The sequence below is a fragment of the Xiphophorus couchianus genome, chromosome 15 (genome assembly GCF_001444195.1).
Source record: "Xiphophorus couchianus chromosome 15, X_couchianus-1.0, whole genome shotgun sequence".
Classification (NCBI taxonomy): Eukaryota; Metazoa; Chordata; class Actinopteri; order Cyprinodontiformes; family Poeciliidae; genus Xiphophorus; species Xiphophorus couchianus.
This window is the reverse complement of record NC_040242.1, coordinates 18,472,845-18,497,730: the sequence shown is the minus strand read 5'-3', so window position 1 is coordinate 18,497,730 and position 24,886 is coordinate 18,472,845. Positions and strand designations below refer to the sequence as shown.

General features: G+C 40.6%; 1 protein-coding gene across 10 annotated transcripts in view; it reads right to left on the bottom strand.

The window, feature by feature from the left end:
* The window catches only part of nrxn3b (neurexin 3b), a 397,106-nt gene that overhangs the window by 34,009 nt on the left and 338,211 nt on the right, over positions 1-24,886 (bottom strand). For 8 of the 10 annotated variants that reach the window (XM_028040047.1, XM_028040049.1, XM_028040046.1 and 5 more), the window contains 3 exons: positions 20,902-21,073; positions 10,868-10,957; positions 8,454-8,764 (listed from right to left, as the gene is read on the bottom strand). In XM_028040047.1, the coding sequence (XP_027895848.1) occupies positions 8,454-8,764; positions 10,868-10,957; positions 20,902-21,073 (573 nt within the window). The remainder of the gene's footprint in view (positions 1-8,453; positions 8,765-10,867; positions 10,958-20,901; positions 21,074-24,886) is intronic. The other 2 variants (XM_028040044.1, XM_028040045.1) reach the window with 1 other exon arrangement.

The window sequence follows — 24,886 nt, the reverse complement described above, 5'->3', positions numbered from 1 at the left end:
AGATTAAGAAATACTTTTGACAATATGATGTGTCTTTTGCTTTTTGTGAATTTCTTATGCATACTTTATAGACTATTTTGCTTTGGTTTGCGTTGACATGGTGTGACTTTCAAGTCATCCGCCACATTAAAAATTTATTTATCGAAGAAATAATAATAATAAAACAAAACCCAGTTCACCCATGATGATTTTTTTTTAAACCAGAAGTGTCAGGTTCTTCTGGGTTTGTAGTTGGACAGAGATATTGTTTGGTAACCAGTCAGACCATCTCTGGAGGTGAACCTCTGCACTGCGCGTTGACGTGGTCACCTCAGAACCCAGCCACACACTATGTGTTTGCAAGTGATGCACGTCTGTGGAAATGCCCCTGCTGCGCCGGCTGACATGACAGGTTTACACACTTACACACAAACACACACACCATCTTCTTTCCTCAAGGATCTAGATAAGCTGTGCTGTGAGGCGAGGATGTAAGGGTGGGTGGGTAAGTCGGGTGTGTGTTAGGGTACATCCATTACACAAACCCCCGTTGTCTAAAAACCCCGGAGCGATCTAACACACCCAGAGACAAACTGCCCCGAATACACACACACACACACACACACACATCCCCGCAAACACATGATGTACTGACATGAAATTGCAAACCTCTACAAACACTCTCACACAGAGAATTCTAATGGAAACAGCTCTATGTACATATTCTGTTGCACGCCGAGTGGCATGAAAAATTCATAAAGGGAATTACAAACGTGGTGGTGAATACAAACCGACGAGAGCAAAGGCAAGACTATCGAGAAACTCCTGGAATGAACATGTCATGTTGGTGCTGGTGGAGGTAGTGAGGGGGGTTTGACAATGAAAAGGTGGAATATTGTGACAGGAGCATGAGGAGATGTGACTGGAACCGAGCTGACTGTTATTTGATATGCGTTTGCACAAACGTGCCTCGTTTATGATAACTCAGCTGTATGTTGGAGAGATTAGGAGATCCTCGAGGACACTCTCGGTGTGTGTGTGTGTGGGGGTGTGCACGGCGTGTGTAGCCCATTTAATGAGCCACACTCACACCAGAAGGTTCACCATCACTCTGCTGTCTCTTAATTGGACACACTGAGCAACCGGCCCACCAACAGCATTTATCTTCAACAACTCCCTGGAAGCAGAGGTGTCTGGCAGGGGCAACCAAAAAAAATAGAATGGTTGAAGATACGTTCTCTAGGAATACCTGCTCTCTTGTTTGACCTTTCTGCAATTAGTTGTGTGGTTGTGAGGGAAGCTGAGCACAACAGTGCAGAAAAGGTGACCAAAAATAGGAAGCGATATCTCCCCGTTTGATTAGGAACACATCAAATATTCCCATACATGTGGAGGTGCAGCATGATGCAACCCTCACTAAGGTGAAGAATAAATAAGTGGTCATCATGTATCCTAATGATGAGGCTACATTCAAGCTTAACGAAAGCTAAAGGATGTAATGCTTAAAGGGGCGGCGGGATGTTTCTTCCAGGCACATAGTGCCATTTTATTGCACAATCAAGAAACTGTGTTGCCTTCAGTTGTTATAAAAATGCTGCATAACTTTGAAATTTGACCTTTTATAGACTATTAAGTCACTCTCCACAGTGACTTTACAAAAGTTTTACAAAAGTTTTCATATCCTTTTCCCTTTTCCACAGTTTGTAACCGTTCAGCTACAAACCTCAGTGCGTTTTATCTGGATATTATGTAACAGATTGGCACAAGTGAAAATAAGAAAAGAAATGACCCGGAATTTTCCATTTTCTTCTTCTAAAGCAGTTCTGAAATTTTGTCAGGCATATACAGTATATTTAGCCCAGCTGAGTCATTACTTTGTAGAACCACTTTTCACTGCTAATCCAGTGGCTCTTAAAATGTACATTCTTTCCCATTTTTCTTTGCAAAATACCTCAGTCAAATCGTTTGGCTAGCGTCTGTGAAAACCAATCTCTATGATTTGCCACTGATTCTCACTTAGACTAAAATCTCAACTTTGATTCTATAACAAGAACATGGTTTGTCCTAAACCACTATTACTTTGGGTGTACATTAAATGTCAAAGTTTTTCACCATCCAACAGGTTTGCTTCCAGGTTTCTCAGACACTTAGATCCATCAGAAATGACCTGGTTCTCAATCCCAGCCAAAGACCAGTATGATGCTACCACCGCCACGTTGCTCTGTGGGGATCTCTGTGTTTTCACGGGTCAAAATACCAATTCACAACATTTTTTCTCTTGAAAACCAGGTGTAATTTTCACAATCATGTATGTATTTGTGTGGTTTAAAATCAAGAGAAAACACATTAACTCTAAGTTTGGTTTATTACAATTTTTGCTCTTGTTTCTTCCAAATAAAATATGTCAAGAGAAGCAAACGTTTTTAAATACCAAATGGATATTTATATATATATATATATGTGTGTGTGTGTGTGTATATAGATAGATATATCTATATATATATTCTTTTCAGGCTTTCTTTAGTGATAAAAACACCATAGACATACTGAAATAGAACTGAGAAATAGACAAATCCTTACTGATTCAACAAAACTTATCATTGAAAATGTATCCAAGCCTGAGCAAAAAAGTACGATAAAATCCCAATGATACAACAAACAATTTGCTTCTCATTCTCCATCTCCTGAGCAAAAGGAAACCAGCTGAAGATGATGGACGCGAGCAATTTCTTTAAAATGGCAAACATGCAAATCACTTTGCGGTGTCTCTCCCTCACCACTTTCCCCCCACGGTACTCTAGATTGCAGCCCTCCCGTTCTAATTGTTCCCAAACATCTCATGTGAGCGCAGCGAGTTAATTGCGGACAGGAGACGCTGATCTCCCATGATGCAGTGCCCAGAATAAATGAATATTCCCAGTTTGACTATCCACGTCAAATCAGCCAGTGTTAAAATAAAGGAAAAGTGCTTCAGTGCATTCACTCTAAAAGCAGTTTATCTAGAGAGCCTTTAGAGCCACTTGAAAAGGAATACCTGCTGTAGTTTATCACTTTGTTGTTGTTTTTTTTAAGTGTGTTTTGTACTTTTATTATGGAAACTTTTAAGCATTCAAGGTTACAAGTGACGAGCATCTCTTGAAGAGAAATTTGTATCAGTCATTAACTGGAGTGAAAAGGGAGAATCTATTTCTTCTCTTATTGTATCCTTTTTTTAAAAACAAAAAGTCCTACATGAAAAGAAAAATTCACGTCATCATGTGAAAATGTCAGGTGAGGGCAGTATCACGTTAGCGTTATGTTGGTTATCGGCAGCATATTTAGCTTTTGTAAATGCAAGTAGCCCTTTTGACATGTGAATGATAAGCTTTAAAAGTCTGGAAAACGCACATCTTTCTGTCTCCCAGCAGTGTCAGACTTGTTGAAATAAGATTAGTGGTTTTTAAAGCTACATTGCTAATGTAACGAAATCGTCTCTTGAAACAGTTAGCTGCTCCCCTTAGAGTCACACTTTTGAATTTGTTTTACATACCATTTATATACATTTTCTAAAAAGCCCTTCAAGACAACTAGAACTGCTTCATTTTGTAAAGCTAACAGAGCTAAACCTTTTCTGTCTCTTTCTTTCTCTTTCCTTTCTCTAGTTTGCTAACTTGTTAGCTTTCTAGCTAGTTAGCTGGTAGGATTAATCCTTAAGTAAACATAATTTTCTTGTCTTGCTAGTTCAGTGAAATGCTACAAAACAAGGTAATAGAATAGATTCATGTACAGTAAAGTTTTAAGTATACACCGCAAATGTCAAAAAGTAGCAGTGTGGGCAGGCATAATCAGAACTAAACAATACACGGTACAAAACGAATGCCTGTAGGGAGCTTAAACTGCATTTGTCACCCTTGTTTACAGAACATGATCAAAGAAAATGTTCTCAATTCTAAATGGATAAAGCACAGAAAGATGAATCTTCAGAAGACACTGAGATCTTGACAACAAAGCAGCCGACAAACACTTGGAAGGAAAAGTAACTCGCTGACATATTCAGTGTCAGGTCTCAGATTATTTAGTCAAGAAGAAACAAAGGGGACATAGTAAAAACCATTTAAAATCGCTCCTGTAGCTGCGCAGCTGATAAACAAACTGAATGCAGGCACATCTAAATCGACTGAAAGGGAGATTTCTTTTGTTTATTTGTAGTCAAGATTAAGGAGAAAATATGCATTTTCCCCCCCAAAATTCCGTAGCAACAAATATACGACAAGGAGTTGCTGAAACTTTAAGCTCCAAGTGTGAAATTATGAATATTAGAAAATGATGGAAAAGTTCAGTTTAAAAATGTACTTGGTTCAAAAAAAATCTACGCTGAGATACTTCCTTCAAAACAAAAGTCAACAAGTTAGTATGAAAATAAGCTGGCCAGTTAAAAACCACAAAACAAAACAACCAAACAAAAAAAAAAACGCCAATTCTCTGCACAAAGTCAATAAAAACTTGTTGAAAATGTCAAAGTGGTGCTTTTTTTCCTGGTAATGACCTGGGTGTCCCACAAAACTACCAAATTCGACAGCGGTAGTAAGAGAAAATAAAAAGAAAATGAAAGGTGTTTGTCATGTCGGTGCATGTCCCTCCCCACGGAGCCATCATTAATTAAGCGTGAGATTGGTCTCTCCACTTCACACCCCTGCCTCTCGTCCTGTTGAAGCAGAGATGTCAGGGGACAAGCAGCTTCTCGTCTCGGAACGGCAAAACAGGTAGAGTCGGTTCAGTGGACCTAAAATAGACATCTGTGAACACACCTCGGTCACATATGCACACGCACACACATTTTAGTCCACCTAGGCATCCCGGCTTTGGAAACAGCTGCTCATGTGGTCGAGTCCAGTACCGCGACAGGGGCCTATAGCTCTTTCCAGCACCGCAGTACATCACTAATGATAGCTCAACTCCCTAAACTCCCCTATACTACCCAGAGGGGTGGGGGAAATCTGCCAAACGGGTACAGGTCCTCTCCTTACCGCTCGCACCACGGTGTCTGACAGCCGGCTGGGGAACTGTAAAATTAAAGGCCTTGGCAAATGAAATACTGCGACGCAGCAACGTGAATCAAAGTCGGGCCTGTCATGGTGGCTAGTGGAAGAAGAATGACCAAGGCGTGTTCTCAGAAGGAATACAAAAATAAAATGGAAAGTTGGAGAGGGCAGGCAACTACATTGTTATTGTTGAGTTACCAAGAAGCATTGTCTGGCGTCTAATGGCGGCATTCATTATCGACGAGAGAGGCATTTGCTCGTTTCACCTTGAAAAGTCGAGCGCATTGTCAAAAAGGTCTTTCCGAGGAAGAACTTTATTGACTTCCCTTGATATTAATATTTGCCTGAGACGACACAAGCCTTTTTCTTTATGATGTGACCTTGCTGTTACTGCCAGAGACGGTAATGTATCTCGCCTAAGTCATCATCGCTGACTCATGGAGGGGAAGGAAATGGATTGCTTTGTTTCTGTCGCACATCTTTCTATCTTCACTTCGGCCTGGCATTTTGCACAGAGAGGTAGAAGTGTCAGCACTGACATGGAGGGTCATCATGACTGCGCAGGAGACAATCTGATGCTGAGGTGCAGAAGGAGATAACAGTGGTCTGTCATCCACAACAGCCAAACCTCCCCTCCACAACAGCCACGTCTCACTCATGAGGGAGAGTTATTGCTTTAATATAGACAATGAAGGGTTCAATTTGTGCTCCGGGTGTCAAAGGACTGCTGGGCGTGATTGCTTTCTTGGCACGGCTGTGACATTCATTGGCTCGGACTCGGAGCGTATTGGAGGAAGCCCTCTCTCTCGGTCCTGAAACGTGTTGCATGACAGATAAGAGGTGGAGGAGAAGGGAGATTGGTGGATGGGGAAGCAGAAAAGGCACGGCTCGTCGAACAGCAGCACTTCGATCCCTGGCAGAATGAGAAATACAGTGTCCTGACCTTGGCTGATCAAGCAGAGGGAAAAGAAAAAGGGAGGGCAGACGTAATCCAAACCGCAGTCCGTTCCAAAAACACATTAAATAGTAAAGAGAAGGGAACGGTTCTCGTGTTTGCACTTTGGGGCATTTTTAAACCTTTAAGCGAAAACTGAACCTCTATCTGTTCGAATTGTTGCTTTTTCCACAAGATGCAAAAGTTTTTTTTTGTAGGAATCCTATTTGAAAGGAAACCAGTGCCTACTGCACAGTTAGGCCTGTCACGATAGCAAATTTTGCTGAGCGATTAATTGTCTCAAAAAATTATTGCGATAAACGATAATATTGTCTGAAGACCTTTTTACACTGATTTAATGGAAATGACATAATGTGATTTCCTGCCAAAGATAGATACACTTTATTTTCAAAAGAATATTTAATACTGGAGCTGATAAACTAAATAAACAAAACAACCAAAAACAAAATGGATTCTCAGTCTCCATTAACAAAAAATGTACTTGATAAAAACTAAACAACATAAAGCCAAAGTGGAAATAAATACTGCATTCAACCAAAAGAGTGCAGATTATGAAGTCTGTATATTATGTTGCCCTTCATTAATCATTAGATTTAAATAGAGAAGATGGGCACATCGACTACCTGATGCAATAGTTCACACTACATGATTTTTTGCTCCTATTTTTCCCCTTATGACAATCTTAGAACGTTGGTCTTTCTAAGATTGTGTGGTGTGTTACGGTAGATCGTTGTTGCCGCTCCGATCCAAATCAGGGGTTTTTCCCCACTGGGATCTTAACGCAGCCTGTTGAATGTGACAGGTAGCCAATCAGAAAGAGGATTCTCCTCCGTGTTTTCTGAGGGGAAATTACGTCGGGGGATCCCAAACAGCTGACACGGCTCAACCCGAAGTCTAGCGGACATTGGAGATGATACGTGGAAACAACATTAATGTTTATTCAACATGCAGAGAATATAGAAATGACAAGGGGAGGAGTTGGAGCGAAATTGCTACCGCAGTTGATAAACCCGGTAACTTTTCAGCTGTTCTTCGTTAACGTGAAGTAAATAGGTTCTAATGATTTTCATTCAGTCAGGACTTTACGCTGACACTAGCCACATGCATTGCAGGTAGATTGTAGTAAAGCATTGATTAATGCCTGGTTTTAAAATTAGTTCACTGAACTTGTAGCCATTATTCAACACAACACAGCAGGAACGAACCGATCGAACCGTTATACCTAGGATTTCTGTCGGCTAATGTGTGATCTGTCAGGTTTTGAAAATGAGCCGACAATCGGCCGACAGCTCTAAGATCGTGTAGTGTGCGCTGGGCTTTACACTGAGGAAATGAGGAAGGGAGGGTCAGTGGAGAGCACCGGAGTTGAGCCTTTTTTCATTCGGTGTCATCAACAGAAAGAGAAAAAGGCCGGAAGAGACGATAATGCCGATAATTGAAATGACGTCGATAGTTTTAATTTATCGTACGATTAATCGATTTATCGTTTATCACGACAGGCCTATGCACAGTACATTTATGTTGTTGGGTTTGGATCATTGCTAAACAGAAAAGGCTAAGAAAATACCATTTATATATGAGCAGTTTTTATTAGTACTGTCTAACAACTAAAAAATGCAATTAGATGACTCACACTCGAGCATTGTGATTAATCACGATGTTTAACTTTGTAAGCTTGAAATGTAAAACAAAAATATTTAAGAAAATGTCTTATTTTCTCAAACTCAACATCATTTTCCAGATTTTCATAGTTAGGAAGCTTTAAAAGAAGTTATTTTGCTTCAAACGTAATTTAGAAATGCTAACTATAAGCTGGCTGTGGTTTGGTGGAAGGATAATTCATCATTGCTACTACCTTGGTTTCATCCAAAATTTCAACAAGATGTTATATATATTTTTTAAAGAATTTCTTTGGTACTAGTGGACTTTATTTGACAATAATTTGAGAGAAAGGGCGAAAGACAAGCAGCTAAGGAGCTGAGGACGGGATTTGAAATCTGGACGGCCACAGACACACCAATGTCTACAGTACCTGCTCTAACCATCGTGTTTTTTAAAGCAAAATTTACTGCTGAGCAAACATCTTTTCACTTGTGTTTGTCACTCTGCATTGTTGACCGCAGTACGAGACTGTGTAACATGCAGATTTCATTTCATGTAATCCTCTGCGGGAGAAAGGCTTTTAGGCCAAAATAGGTGATGCAATTAATCTGCATTACTAATATTAACGCGTTAACGTCGAAAGTACTAGTTTTAACGCAACATACATTTGCATATTTCAACACATCAATTTCTTCTGTGGATGTCCATCCTGGATTTTGAACGTATCTTTTTTCCACTCTAAAACCAACGTTGTCAAGGAAGAGCGTTATCAGCTGCTGCAGCTTCCACACATGCTAGCATTAGCCGCCCACACTCAACCGAAAATCACTTGGGAACCGATTTAAAACGCAACACCTCACCATGTACACCTTCATTAGTCTGAAAAAGAGCTGTACCTGAATAGACGGTGGCGAGCGCTGTTTGCGGGTGGTTGTGGTGGACAGCGTGGTGGTGGTCTCAATGAAGGTGGTGGACATCTCCGGAGGCATCGACGTGGTGGTGCGCGTCGCACCACGGCTGGTGGGCACGTCTCCCACGAGCCGCACGCTCCCGTTCACCTTGATGTTAGGGTAGCCCTCCGCGGCCATGTTGAGAACCTTGAGGCCGTTGTAATAGAGGCCGGAGAGCTGGCCTTGGTAGGGCCGCTTTCGGTCGTTTCCTCCGATAGAAATAGTGGCCTGGGTGTTGAAGATTGTCAGCTGCCGGCCTGGGACAGGACGAAGAGGAAAAGGGTGAAGAGGCAAACAAGAAAGGTATCTAATGCAAGACATAGGGGTGTCTGTCTCTTCGCCCCTTCGCCAGCTTATACATTTTTAGATTTGGTCGTCGTACACTAAAAATGTTCAGGTACAAAAATCAACAACATGGTACTTCAACATCAAGAAGGTTTAGTGAAGTAAGTCCGTTTGTATATTTGTCTTTAGTTACGCAACAAATAGCATGAATGATATGTTTTGCTTATGGGTGAAAATCTATTATGTCTGGTTTGTACCGTCAATTGGCTCAAACAAGAATCCGAATCCCAATTGATTAAAAACACAAGTTTCAAAAATAACATATATATATTGATATAAACTGTATATATTGATCAGAATACTAATTTACAAGGAAGAAATTAACTATTACACACCTTAAGACAGACCTGTGCAAAGTATAAAGTACAAAGCTTTCAGGTTTGAATTGGAAATAGAAAGGAACTTAATGGAGACGCTTGGGTACAAAGTTGGCGATGGAGCAATTTGACAGAGAGCCCACAAAAGTTATTCAGTAAACAACAGAAATTACCTTTAAGTGCAACATTTGTACATGATTTACAGTGATACAAAAAAAAATGCTTATGTAAAGCAATGTATTGTTTCAGTTCGCAATTAAATTAAGTTCTAAATGCTGAAAAAGAACTGCACATTTACTCAAAGCAAGTAGCAGAGCTAAATAATCATTCGCCCTCCTACAATACCATAAACACATTTAAATGGAGAACATGCAAATTTGAAAGTAACATCTAAAGAAATGAGCTGGAAAGTTTACTCTATGGATAATATATTCTCGACTAAACGCCGGACTTTGTGCGGGGAAATGATGAATAAATACATACACGGGCTTTGGCGTGTTATAACGACAAAATGAGTCCTAATGTGTCGTGCGAATTTGATTAGACGACGGCTAAATATTACAGTCAAAACACACTGCTCATGCATTAATTATGAAATTGAAATGCATGGAACTTCCACAAAACAAGAACCATAATTACATTTCTCATTTGTGCAATTCACAGACTAGCAACACTGCAAGCTTTGCTCCACTATGTTTGCTATACAGCACAGAACACATTAGGTATGGAGGGAGACGGGGCGTGGTGGGTGGAGGTGGGGGGTGGCGTTCATATCACAGAGAATGAAATAACAAGTGTGGAGCCATGCATGCAGCAGTAATGGGATATTTTCTTTATTTCTTTTTGTCTCCCAAAACCTGTCAGTGTTTTTAGTGGTTGTTAAAGGGACTTTATGAAAAGGTTAAGACGTTTATGTGCTGTGAATTTTAAAAAGGCAGTTTATAGTGGCATTACGTAGCGCGAGAAGGTCGCGTTGTGGTGGGGGGAGGGAGGAGAGCGGGCTCCCTCGACATCCGCCCACACGCGTGTGTGTGTGTGTGTGTTTAAGACAGACGAGAGGCCGGCTTCGACAATCCAAGGGATTAGTAAGCACGGCTCTGTCGGGCGGCGGCGCACCTTGGCACTCGCGCCGTGACACTCCGCTGTCAGAAAGCCTCCAATTATCTCTCCATTATCAAAATAGGCTGGATTTCCATTTTGTGTGATAAGTACATGAAGATAAATTACAGCAGAGAGGATCCCCCTCTTACCCCCACACATACACTCCTGTTATTAGGGAAGTTTTCAGGGGGGGATATGCCAGCTGCTTAGTTTATTCTCAAACACTGTGGAGGTTTTGAGTCAGAGGAGTTACGCCTCCTCTCCAAAAAATCACCCTACTGTAGCTGTAGAGCTAATGCCTCCTCTCAGTCAAATTCAATGTGATCAAGAGCATCTGATCTTTCTGTCGCAGTCCCTTTAACTGGACACCATGATTGGACAAGATAAAAAAAAAAAAGGTGATGATGGCAAAAAAAAAACAAAAACGAGGGGTTAAAAAAAAATCACATAAAAGTACGATTTATTTTATCGATTTTTTAAGGGGTTTAAGGGATGGTTTTCTCATTCTCGGAGGTTGAAAGGGAGCAAGCCGATGAAATGGTTGGAAAAAAAAAAGAAAAGAAAGAGAAACATTCTAGAAGTTAAATAAAGGTTTACCTTTCTCCTGAAGCCAATCCTCTACTGGCCGGGTATATTTGAACGGGATTTTCTTATTTGCCATTTGATAGCGCTCAATGTCGCTGTTGCCTTTGGAGTTCGAGAGTTTAACAAACAGCTTGAAACAGTTGGCAACAGACAACAAACATTTATACAGTGGTTTATGATGAGGTTTAGCTGCGTTTAGAATGATTTAGAAAAGCTTTAGGAGGTTGTTGTTTCTTTTTTTTTTTTTGCTTTCCACAATTTAGTTGAACTTTAAGCTTTACATTTGTTTAAAACACTCCACATTCAAAGAATTACACATCATATGCATGAAACAAAAGCAGAAAATCACCTGCAGGAAAGAGTAAAAACAGCAAATACATCGTAAATTCACAATAGCAGATAAATGAAGTACAGACAAAACTTAACCGGCTTTATGAGAGGTAAAAATTTAGTTATTTGTGAGCACTAATTCTCCTACTGGACACCATCTGCTTTTTTTTAGATTTCAAGAGGGCAGCAAACGGTTTTGTGTGACTCGTCGTTTGGACGGATGGAGCTTTGAGAGGGAAGGAGGGCAACGTTAGGGGAGCAAAGTGGTAATTCTAAGTATGGCAAACCCATTGGGGGTGGGATCCCACAGCGGCACAGATTTCAAGAGGACAATGCATACAAATGAGATCATTACTGACTTAGTGGGAGGTCTTTTGGGGTAAAGAATAATAAAAAAATGTTTTAAAAAACTCTGCCATACTTGCTTCTCTCCAGAGCACAGCTAACATGTTGCAAGTATTTATAGCCCCTTACATTTTTTCGCACTCTTCACGTTCCGACCACAAACCCTGAAATGTTTCCCAGTGGGATTGTGGGAGAGGTGCATAACAGTGAATCAACTGAAAAGGACGCGTGGCTTTTGATAGCTTTTAAAAGTAAACTCTGAAAAGTGTGGCGTGCATGTGTTTTCAGCCTCATTTGATGGCAACAAGATTCCCAGTGTTGAAAGAAAGACGTTGAAGGTCTGTTTGGAGTTTGGGACAAGCATCGCACCTTAATCAGATAAGATCAAAATGAAAAGTTTTTCCACCTACATGCAAAGCAACGTGTAGCAAACAACTAAAACTGTACATCATCATGGTGGCAGCATCATTGGGGGGGGGGAGGTCTTAACCATTACAATAATAAAAAAACCCCACTTTTGTCCTGTTTTTGAAAGGATACATTTTCTTGAACATCGTGGATTTATCCAAAGTTAAGAAAAAAGTATAAAGTTTGTAACCTAATGACAAAGAAACACAAAGCAGTCAACTTTTGCCTTTTTGTTATCTTTAAATTACTATTTTTACAACTGCACTGTTCGATTGAAAGGACAGCATCATGTAAAATCCACATGGTGCCATTTTATAGAACAATCTATTAACTGTTTCCTCCATTTGTTATAAAAATGATGCATATATCAAATATGACTAAAAAGAAATTTGACTTTGTAATTTGGCGCCTTAAAATTGGGCCTCTGTATCTTTAAGAAGGTCCTGCCTTCAGCACATCGTCACAACAATGCTCCTCCTTCAGGCCGTTTACAACCATTCTTAGGAACTTTGAAGTAGTTTGTATGATGAGCTCAGCAGACACCCAGCTCCACCAGGTGTTTGCTAATTACTGCTGGCTAGTCTGAAGGAGCTGAATGGGGGAGGAGCTTCATGGACATAGGCGGAGCTTTGTGATAATAAGTGTTAAGGCATCTCGAATGGTTGCTAGGGGAGATTCAAACATACATTAAAGAATCAAAGCAACACTCTAGGTGTGTTTTGGATGAGGGAATTCTAATATGATATAGAGCTCACAAAAGTTAATGCTACATAATGTCTCCTCTTTAAAAAAACAAAAACAAAAAATAATATATAGCCCACAAAAGGGCAATAAGGGCAACATTTGACTCCGAGTCACAGCTTACAGACTTCAAGCCTATTATATAGATTTCCAATAAAACAAAACAAGATAAAACACTAAAGTTTGTGGTTGTAACATGAGAACTGCTACAAACGTCAAGGGTTACAATAAGTCAATTATAAATATAATAAACCACCTTTTGGAGAGGAAGTGGTGTGTGAGAACTTTGTAGTATTTCAGGCGCAACACCTTCCCCCACAGTGTGTGTGCCACGTTTTGTTTGACAATGGCAGGAGAGCGCAGGATTGAGACGTGGAAGTCTGTCTTCAAATGACACAAAGAGCCCACAAAGAAATATAGATGACAGCATGACGTCAGCCAGTAACCTGGCAGACAAAAAAAAAAAAAAGGAACGGAAACCCATCATGGTATATTAACATGGTTTCATAACTGTGCAGCGTGTGGTGTTGTCTCAAGTGATTTAGGCGGTGAATGTTAACTTTACGTGTATCTGGGGAGGGAGCCGCATATCGTATTCTGCTCGTCCTCACACCCACCCGGTGCGCAGTTCAGATATTTGCCTTCATTACAATAAATTACACCTGGCTGGGAACGCGACGCAATCACATAAAGCCGCAGCGTTCCTTCCTGCCTGACCCCCTTCTTTTTTTTTTTATATTGAGAGGAAAATCTAGCCAATTGCTCCGTTTATATCCAGCTGGGAAGGAGCGTGATTATGGCTGCGAGGGAGCTGAGGGAGCTAAAGGACTGTGCCAGTAGTGTGCCAGCAGGTTAATCAGCTACGTGCAGGACTCCCTCCTCCTTCCTTTGATCTCAGGCAGGTTTCAGGTGGCAGCCAAATACATTCTCCTCTGGACAAGGGCCACAGAGGAAGCCATTATGGTTGGAAGTGAAATCAGAAGGGGAACGGGAACGTTGGGATATTAATGCAGCAGACGTTTCATTTTTCTTCTCTCTCTCTTTCTCTCTTCTTAACTACTTGAAAGTGTCCTCTCAACCCCGAACCTGAGAGAAGAATCCATGAGCTTGTCGCGGACTGCTAATGGCAACAGTCCCAGGTACAGCTCTCGGACTGTTCCAAGTGATTAATGAGCTTGACGGTTCTTCGGTAATGAATACACCACAAGCTAATTGTCCACCTAATGAAAAAAATCTCTATAGTTTGTCAATTTAATATTTAGTTTTCCAGAGGTGACTCCACACTGGGTAACCTTGCCAATAAAGGTTTATTGTTGATCATAAAAATCTGTCTGCCTTTCAAGCTTCATTGTTTTGTGGTCAGGTTGTTCTTCAGAAACACTTTTATCAACTTTTGACATTAAAAGATGGTGAATAAGAGACAACAAAATGAGCTCAGTATTACCTTTGATTGAAGGAGAGGTATTATGTATATTCCAGCCACAATGTGCCATTTTATAGCATAATCAAGTCATTATGTTACATTCAGTTGGAAAAATGATCTCTGTCTCTTTAAAAACTTTTGCGCTTCCTGAAACTCCGCCTTCAGGAAGCCATCACAACATGGGTCCTCTATTAACCCTTTCATTACTATTTTACTGAGAAGTAGCCTGTATAATGAGCTCAGCTGATGTGCAGTTTCACCAGGTGTTTGCTAATTGTTGCTGGCTAGTTTGAAGGAGCCGAGTCTGATATAAAAGAAGATCTTTGCCTTAATGGTGAAGCATTTTGTTATATTTCTATTCCAATCAGGACTAGCTTCAATTATTAGATCGAAGCCTTCCTTTCTAGTCATGTTTATTAGCTCACACCCATGCTGCCGCTAGAATAACACCCATGCGCAACATTTCCTCTCGTGGCGACTTGGTTTTTGTTTTGTTATTTTCATTTCAACAGCCATATGTGCAAAAGATTAATTAGAAATTTGCTCTTTTCCAGAGTGACATAGTATCTCAGCGTGCATATGCTCGAACTGAGCTAACCTCTTTAATCCTCTAATAACCTATTTCCCTTATGTTTAATAAGATTTATGTACATAAACACTTCGCTTGTACCTATTTCCACCCTCCTGCATGCCTTCACCATTTTTTTTCTCCCAGCCAAAACAATGTTTAGCTTTTTTTTATTTTTTATTCCTGTCGGTGGCAGCCATTCAGTCAGCACAAACACTTGCAGGGCGACAGTCATCTGCTGATTTGCCGCTTCGTTCTACTCAGTTTGTTTGCCAGACTGATCTCAGCAGGGCTCCATCACGGGGGCCAGAGCCGAGAGCACATCAGAACGGTGAAAATGTCTACAGTGACAGGCTCCTGGAATTTTTTTATTTCAGTTTTTTTTAAGGGAGGAGGCGAACATTGAGTGTATTTAATACTGTCCCAAAAAAGACTAAAATCTGCAGCTAGCCACTGTTTATGAATCCCCGTCCGGTTCTTTGTAATCTACACTGGACTTTCACCGCTGGTTCTCTCTCTCTCTCTCCCCGTCCTCATCCTCAGGTCATTCATCCTCGTTCTTTTTTTCTCATCCAGTCGTATTCCGCTCCTTCATTTTCTCCCTCTCTGTGTCTCAGCAATCAGCCCGCCGCACTCATCTCGGGTGATATAAGCCTCTTCAACTGCTGTCATCCATCTACTTTTTTCCTCATTCACAATTGCATTTCTCTCCATCAGTTCACCCGCATCTGTTTTTTCTGCCCTACGCCAACGAATGTTTTCTACTATATCAAAACCGTTGGGTTTTTTTTGGTATGTGTGTTTGTTTTGTTATTTATCATTTTTCAGGTCATCTTCAGATGTTGTTGCAGGAATAAATTAGGGCTCAGAGCAAAAAGAATCAAAAGATGGTGTTTCAGATGGGGCTAACCGCGTTTGGCCCACGGACACCCTGGGATTTGTCTCGCTCATGAGGAATTGTTCGTTTTTCTCCATCACTGTGATTGTAGAAAAATAAAAAGATCGTCTGATGTCTGTGTCAGGTTGTAGAATCGCACGTATGTGTTTTAAAATGAAAGCGGGATTGTTGCTGTAACGGCTAACTAGCTAGCGCGCCACGAGCGATGAAACGCGCACACACACGCACACACACCCCGAAAGACGTAGCTTCCCTCAGGCACTGACTGAGTAGTTAGGCTAATGGCCATTCATCTGAGACAATGCGTGAACCGCAGCCAGCTCAAGGCAAAAGGGCGATGTGCAATTTCTGCCCAGTTGGATCTTGTAATTCTTTGATTCAAAGATTCAAACTCGTGCACGAAAAAAATAAATAAACTGAGACCGTGTAATCAAAGAGTACAGCGACTCTGAATGTTATATAAGGAAATTGGAGCCCTCTCACTAAACAAAAGGCGAGCCCCTGCAGGAATGTGGGCTGTCACACAAGTACACGGGACTGTGGGAGAGATGCGAAACCCGTGATGAGCTGCGACTGGAAGGAGGAGGAGAAAACACGGATGGAGGAAAAGAAAAGAGGAAAAAAAAGAACAGAGATCTGAGAGGGCTCCGACAGAGGGGGGGGGAGAATAATTAGAGAAAAGGAAGAGACAAAGCAGTCAACACTCACGCAAATCCAACGCCCACACGCAGGCGTAAGCCCCCCCTCTCCTCCCGAAAGCATGACGGAAACGTTCCTGTATGGGATCAGAGCGGGGGATATTGTTGTACGGATGAGCGGCGCTGCTGAGGACTCCGATTTCTTAATACAAAAAGCATTAAAGGGCTCTATTTTTATGTTGGGAAACCGCTGTGTGAATGTCACCCTGCGTTCGACTGCGCTAATAGAATCTCGATATCTCGGGAGCACAGATGGCTCAACATCACCAGTGTGGATATTAGTCTCCTGTCGTGTTTTCCATCAAATAATATAAGGTTACAATAAACGTTTTATTCCCCAGCAATTAAATTTAAATGCTAAATTCAGACCAGATCTTGGCAACGACTCAGAGTAATCGACTGATACAAACAAATCAGTCCACAAAGGAAGTTTTGAGAAAGAAGGCAAGATACAGCACGGAATAAGAATTGATTGATTATTTGATCCAATGGCCTGTTTAACGGTTTCTCTTTACCAAAGTGTTGTATATTGTTAAAGATTCAGAAAGATACGGAAATATCAGCTACAATTTTCCCCATGAAAATAAGTAATGCACTCAACTGCAATCTCCTCGCAATTTCAATAGCATCCCCATATAGCTATTGTAGAGCAGGGGTGTAAAACTCGTTTCCATTTTGAGCCATATCAAAAATCTGAATGTTCTTAAAGGGCCGGTGTTTTGATAAGACCCATTAAACTGCTAAAATATCAATAAATAGACGTATTTTTCAGTATTCAATAAGTGTGTCTTACAATTAAATAATATTGAACATCTTTTCACACTGATCAGTCCCTCCAGCATATTGTGGTTGTTTTTGCAGTTTTTAAAAAATTCAAAATAACAGATTTTTTAGAATTATTTGTGAGGAATTTTTACAATATTTGCGCTACTGTATGATGTTAAATGTGACTTTTTATTAACCGCCATAGCAGTCATGGACAATAAAGCCACATCAAGTAAGGCTGATGTCACTTAACTCCAATGTTTTTGGCCAATTTGGAGAAAAATCAGCAGTAAAACTCAGAAAAGTATTTTTTTGATTTTGCGTGAATTTTGCAGATTTGTGAAAAAAAGGTCAGACGGACCAGATTTGGTCCCCGGGCCTTGAGTTTGACACGTGTTTTAGAGCAAAATATGCCCATGTACAAGTAGGCAAATAGTTTCTTCACGTAAGAAGGTAATGAAAAAACACAAAATCCTTTATGGACACTCACTGCGCACCCCTCCACTGCTGAAGAAAATGCATGTTAAGGCTTGTTTAAGTTTTGCTGAATGAAGATTTTGCTTCAGACAGTGAAATAATGGGAGAGCGTCGTCAGATCAGCTGAACTCTTTGGGCGTCACTCCACACACCACGTTCAGAGGAAGAATAGTTCTACAAATCACCCCAAAAAACACCAAAGGCTTGCAGGTAGAAGCATCATGGTGGAGGCTGATTTACAGCATTTGGTCCTGCAAACTTCATAACACTGAAAGTAGGAAGATTGTACTGGGATGTTCTTGGTAAAAGTCTAAAGAGTAAACAAGTATGGATTTCCAAATGAGACAATCTGAGTGGAATAACGGGTCAAATTCACACCAGAGTAATGTTTGTGACTAGTTTCTCCATGCAGATGTCTTTAAGTACGTCCAGTATTTATTTTCTGTCATTCCAGTTTCTTTACCCATATAAAATCATACCAACTAATTTTATTTGGTTTGTGTGTGTCGATGACCAATGTGTGATGAATGTGATGAGAATGTTCTCGACAAAAATGATACAAATATATTCAGTAAAGACCATTTTTATATCCAAAGCACTTGTTACCTTTCTTGTTCTATTCTTAAGAAATGTTTCTTGTTTTTGCTGCTCTTCCTACTTATTGGCCTGCTGAACACCGACTTTAGCTAATAAACTTTGCTTTTCTATAATCTACAAGACATTCAATCTTCACTTTATTGCATTTGCTGTCTTCGCTCTGTCTTGACAGTGTTTAAGCGATTCCATCTATTTATTCATAATGCTGATATTCCCAATTTGTCAACGCCGCACCTGTTGTCAAAACTCGAACGCCTGTTTCTCTCTGAACTGCTGACGTACTAATGAAAACAGAAGCTGAGGCGTATGTACGCTCTCAGACTGTCACATCGGGCACAGCAGGGAAATAAATCTAACGTACAGTAAATATCTTATCGAGCTTATTTGCCAACCATTGTACAAACTTTTAGAAATGTATCACATAAACTGTGTATACCAAACTACAGTAGGTGTAAATGTGCTTTTAATATACTTCCTCTATCGTGTTAGAATAATTTGTCACCGTATTCTTGGTCCTGGCAGCACCAATGCAAACTACATCATCAAAAATTGAAAATTCATCTTTATTTATTACCTGTGGTTATAATCAAAAATAAGTTGCATGACAAAAAAAGCTAAAGTTGTTCTTTGCTTTTATACTGTGTATTTGTATGTATTCGAAAACTGATTCCTATCTGCTAACTGATGCTCACACATTGTCCCAGATCCTGGCTTTAAAAATTCATTTAATGAAATATAAATGATTGGTCTTTGGATGTTTCTAAACAAGATGTGAACCTAATGAAGTTATTAAAAAAATGATACCAAAGAAGTGAAATAAAAGTTAGTTTAAATCTGAATGTTGTCTGACTTGAACTGATCTTTTGCAGAATCCACAATGTTGGCACAAAAAGTAAAATTTTCACCTCTCTACTTTTATACTTTGTATACTGGAGCATTTTGGCCGCTATTCCCGTTGAGTAAAGCATTAGGAGTTAGAGAAAGCATGAGCCTGGACTCTAATATGCAATTACTCACAAGATGTGAGGAGAAGACTTTTATAGGGTGGAAGCAGGGAAGGGCACTGAGGGCTCCTGCAGCTTTATTACCAACACTTAGGATCGGTGCAGAAGTCAACTGCGACACTTTTGATTGCCTGAGCACAACAACTGGTAGACAGAAATGAGATCTTTGTAACATCCAGGGCTAAAAAAATATCCCCGATTGGCTAATGATAGTAAAATTTGGTGGAATATGAAAGTTATATCTACATGATACACCAGTGATGAATATGTCTGTCTGGTAACACTTTATTTGACTGGGTGTACATAAAACTGACACGACACTGTCATAAACATGACATAACATGAACATGAAGGAGTCTTTATGAATGTCTGACTGTTCTCATAAAGTGTCATTCGCTAAATAATGACACTTTTAATGCAAAGTTGCTGTAAAAGTTGCATTAAAAGTCCATTAAAAGTGCCAACTTTGCATTAAAGTGTCATTATTTACAAAAGTAGTTAGTGTTAATTTCTGTTTAGAACAGGTAAAGAACAGTTTTTTGACCTTCTAGCAAATGTGCTTTAGTAAAATGTTGAAAAGAAAAAATACCACCAACATGCTTCTATAACTCTAATTTGTTGATGTTACTTTTGACTCCACAATGTATTGGTTTGTTTCATCGTTTTGCCCCATTACTCAGGCTGGAATGGAGTTATGAAACCTGTCTGAAGTCATCTGGTCAACTAAAAGCGAAAAACAGCCAAAAGCAAAAGAAAGCCGGAGACAGAAGAGATTAGCGTCACCTGCGCTGGCTCTGAACCAAAACCACCCGGCATGCCAGGTTGTGCCAAGAAAGGAAGCAGTTCTGTGGTTGGTGAAGACATGCTACTGGGAGCATCATGTGGGGGCTAAAATGGTCAACTCAGATTTGCTATCTTTTCAGAATTCTGCGGTTTTTCTGTTTGATTTTGGCCGAGTGTGCACCTGATATATTTCAGTTCATGACTGCACCATTCCTTGGTAGAACAACACAACCAAAGCGACTGCAATCTTGCCTTTATGCAACTATTTTACTAAGATAATCAAGGAAGTTTGTGCCATCTTATATCACACCATCTAAATTGGAGAACATGAAAGAAGGAAACAATGTAGCTTTCTGAAAGTTGGGCAACTTCAAGACAGAAATTGAAGAGAGTCAGTCCAATTTACCGAACTCAAGTAGAAGCAGGAAGAGATTTTTCTTCTCGTCCTTCCACTCTGTCAGTCTCTCCTCACTTGGAGAGCAGCACACAGGTATCTGCTACAGAGAAGCAGAGTTCCCAGACCTTCAAACGGAGCGGGTTCTGTTTGATGAGCCTATTTGTATTCTGCTGCCGTGCCGCTTCTGCTGACCTGGGAATGAGAGATACAGGGAGGCAGCGGTGTTATCTGGCCAACAGGCCACCCTAGGTTCTCTGCCTCCATCTCCTTCTCGCCTCTCCATCGACCAAAATGCCTCTGGGTGCCTTTGAATCCCTGTTTTCGTATTGAGCTGGCCAAACGTTGCACAGTTAATGCCTCTTGCAAGACAAAGGATCCTGGCTCAGGGTGTTCCCACCCCCATCCACTCAGGTATGGTAGCGTGAAAGGACTGACGTATTTTGAGTCATAGTTTGTCAAACAAGCATTTTGTGACCGCCTGCCTCCCAGGCTGTCAACTCAAATGTTGACTGCCCTTGAAAATAAATTTAAAAAAATAGATGGTGTCCAGTGATTCTTAGGCTGTATAGAACTATCACTTTTATGTTACGAGACAAATGATAAACGATGTACCTGAGGGAAAGTGCTCGTTGACCGGCCAGTTGTCCACTTGCAAGGTCGCATTGCCCCCGTTTCTCGTGAATCGGACCAAATGGTACTTGCCGTCGTTTACCTCTGTGTTTGACTCCTTGACGCTTATGTCCACTGTCCCGATGTTAAACGTCACGCCGATTTTACCTTGTTCCTGAAAGAGACACACACAAATAAAGACTGAAGGCCTTCTCGAGCTTTTTACAACAAGAGCTCCCTTATTGAAAACCAAGGTTTCTGGAAACACTGACAGAAATTTAAAAAAGAAACACAATACAAGTTGAAAATTTCTACTTTGTTTGACTATTTGCTTGATTCAAGGATAAGGTTTTATTTCAGTTCCTTTGTCCCCACACACAAATCAAACGTTTCAAAATTCTAAGTAACACTGACAGAAATGTAAAGAAATAATATAATAAAAGTTGGAGTTTTTCACTTTGTATCATTTGCTTGATTGAAGGATATGGTTTTATTTTTAGTTTCTTTTTTCCCCACACAGAAATGGAGCTTTTAAAAAGTCCAAGTTAGAAACAAAAGGAGAGTTTTTGTCCATGTCTATAGTCACGAGTTTGCTGCAAAGCACTTTGATGCAGCCTGTTATAAAGCGCTACAAACATAAAATTGTCATTAATAAATACTTTTGCACACATTGTAAAATATAACTGCCGTTTGTGAACAAGTTCCTTAGTGTTTGAATCCGTAAAATGCAAAAAGCTACACATTTTGCATCGGATTTGTTGTCATACCCACATCCTTATTCTGAGCTTAAAGGTTAGCTAGTAGCAAGCAGCAACTACCAAGCCATCCAATTTGATTTCTATTTGAAGTTCTGGACATATTCCTCCCCAAAGCTCTTCTTTAGAGCCGTTTCCATTGGAAACCAAGATCAGTGTTCTTGAACAACTCATCTTTTTGGCAGTCACTAAGCTTTGTAGTCACTTTTGTGTTGAGACTAAATTGTCTTCAGAGTACCACCAGAGACAATCCAAGTACTTGAGAGTCTTTGCCACATTAAAACTTGCTAAAACATGTAGCTGAGGCAGCGACAACCAATGTGAAAACAGACCCACAGTTATTCATTTCAGGGAAAACATGGCGCCATCACAACTGAATGTTTTCCCAATATGCAATGGTGCTAGACAAAGAATATGGAATATGTGATGACATCACACAAGGTACAAAAGGCACCTTATTGTCCAAGGACACTGAGAGTGAATGTCTCTGAAGTAGTGGGAAAAAGAAGCTGGTGGTGTGATTTTAAAACACAAATTCACCTGAGGAGAACACTGTATCATGTCATGGTTACCCATTTCTATGTGACGACGGACAACAGTTTATGATATAAGGTAATATTTCATTTGTCATGTAATTTGACATGTCAACAGTTTAATATCCGCACAGCAGAGACAACATTTCACAGCAATGTGCCCTAGATTACACCATTAGTTCTTGGCAAGCACTGCTAATCCACTCCATTTGCTCCTGCCGCGCCTCTTTCAATCTCCGCTTGGCAGTGTGGTCAGAAACCCAGGCAGAGAGACATTTGAGACACACATTGAATCCTTGACCGATGTGATCGATGGTTTGAACTTTCTCCTTTTCTCACTGCTCTGCATTCAAGAAATCCCGTTTTCAACTCCTCCGGGTTTTGGGGTTGTAGCTCCGGCATTATTTGAGATTTTGAGATGCTAATCCGCTGCTCCCAGTTGTAAAGCACCTTGTTATCACGGTTATGCATCATAACAACTGTAGGACAGTCAAAAAGCTGCGCAGCATCCGACACCGGAGGGAATAATTGTCCAAACATGCAACAACGCCTCAACCAAATACAATGTGATCAAAAGTCTAAAAAAAGAACAAATCTGAACAAATTTAACTGAGCTGCTCCAAGACGCTGCCACTATCAGCGGTGCAACTTTAGAGTTCTGGAGAGGGAGATTTTATTCATTTGCCTTCCTTCCTTCCATCCTTCCATTCCTCCTTCCTTCAAATGGATTTTCAATTTCTTTTTCCTAATTCCTATGTCTTTTGCAGATCGCAGCATAATGACATTTCCAATTTTGAAGACCAATAACAAACTAGAGGTGGTTACCATAGTAAAGGATTGCATGCCACAGCAGAATATATAATAATCCTGTTGAAGAAAATATTTTGTTGCCAATTGATTACTCTTTATTCAAAGTAAAATATAACAAAGCTCTAGAGCTGTAATTTTTATTCATTTTTCTTTATACTTTGAGTCTATATTTTATACAATTTTCTATTTCTTAAATTGATTTTTCCTTATTCCACCTGCCTCTATGTACCTATTTACCTACCAACATACTTCTACCTGGTCACATTGTGCAAGTAGGTGATTAGGCACACCTGCCTACCTACTAATTGATTACGTTGCATTAGTAAATTATAAAAGAAAGGCATTTTAAAAGTACTTTTCATCTTATTGACAGAGTGCCTTTGATAATTTTCATGGCCACTTGCTTCATCCATACAGGGAGGTAAGAACCCTTAAGCGCGACCCACAGAATCAAGGCCACCCGAAGCATCAAAGGAGCGGCGCCGTGAGGCTCCGACAGACCCAGTGGTGCTTTCCATTACCTAGATGAACTTGTGAATGTCATCAAAAGTCAGCGAGCGAGCGGCACCGTCTTAAAAAAACCCCCCAACATCAAATGGACCGCAACTCCCAGAGACATCTGAACTGCATCACGGCCATGTTTTCCACTGCATGTATTGTTGCGCAGTAATGTATTAATTACACAGTAAACTAAGTGTAAAAGGTTCAATAAAGCGACTTGGATGAATGCCCGCGGCTGGTGCTAATGGTAAACCGCACGGAGAACCCGAGGACGCTTCATTATACAAGTGTAATGTGATGAAAATAGGCTGCCAGCAGAGATTGTAATGATGAGTAATACTCCCTGCAGCCTGTCTCTATATGAAACTGGCAGGACAGATGCCTTCTTCAGCCGCCGTCTCCAACGAAGCCGTACGAAAGCCGTATGTTTTGCTTAGCCCTCGACGCTACGAGTTACATCACGCCCGTAAATCGCGTCGGCTCTTCCTTGTAAATTTCGGATTCCTCTCCCTTTTCAAACCCCACTAATTTTCATGAGCGTTGCTTTACTGCGACAGCTCCTGTCTTCACGGCCGTGTAGGCGGTTATAGGCAAGAGGCTTCAGAGCCCGAGTGAGTGGCGTGCGGCGGGGAAGAGCTGTGTTTTCTGTGTCATTTGCTTTAATCCCCCATAGGGAGTCTTCTCTGTGTAATTACTTTCTTTAGAAGCCGGCAGCGGAGGGACCATTTCTCATAACGAATCCAAAATGAGGAGGCTATGAACGGGAGGGGGGGGAACGGACACATATTGCTAATTGATCAGCCGAGGCTCTGACCCTGCATGGCTGACTGTTCAGAGTGCGGACCCTGATTATGCTGAGTGGAAGCCTAACAGTGTTTGTCAGCGTGACACCGCTAGACGATAAGCTCCGGCGTACAGTGGATGACACATCGCTTAAACCTGCTGACCTCCATTAAATGTCACACTCTTCTCATAGCGCAGAGGAGCACTTCATCAGATTTCTGATGCGGCTCCTACGGTCGCATTCTCACACAGAGATCGCATCAGCATTGACAAAAAAGACTAAGAAAAAAAAAAGATTTGGAAAATGAGGAGCAGATTTGTGTTTACCTCCCTTGTGTCAATTCTTTATTTAAGAACTTTTCACAGCATTTAGAGATTCAACACTTTTCAGCCATTTTTAACTTTAGAGTCTCAATTGCATCAACACTACCGAGATAAACTTTTATAAAAATATGTTGTTTTTTTTAAACATATTTCTTAAAAATTCATCATCTCATGACAGCACAACATGGGAGAAAATTCCTTGTGGTGGTTCTGTCATCTACAGAAATGCACTGATTGGTCAGAGACAGGAAAATGGTCTTAGCGCTGCCAATCAACCTTGTG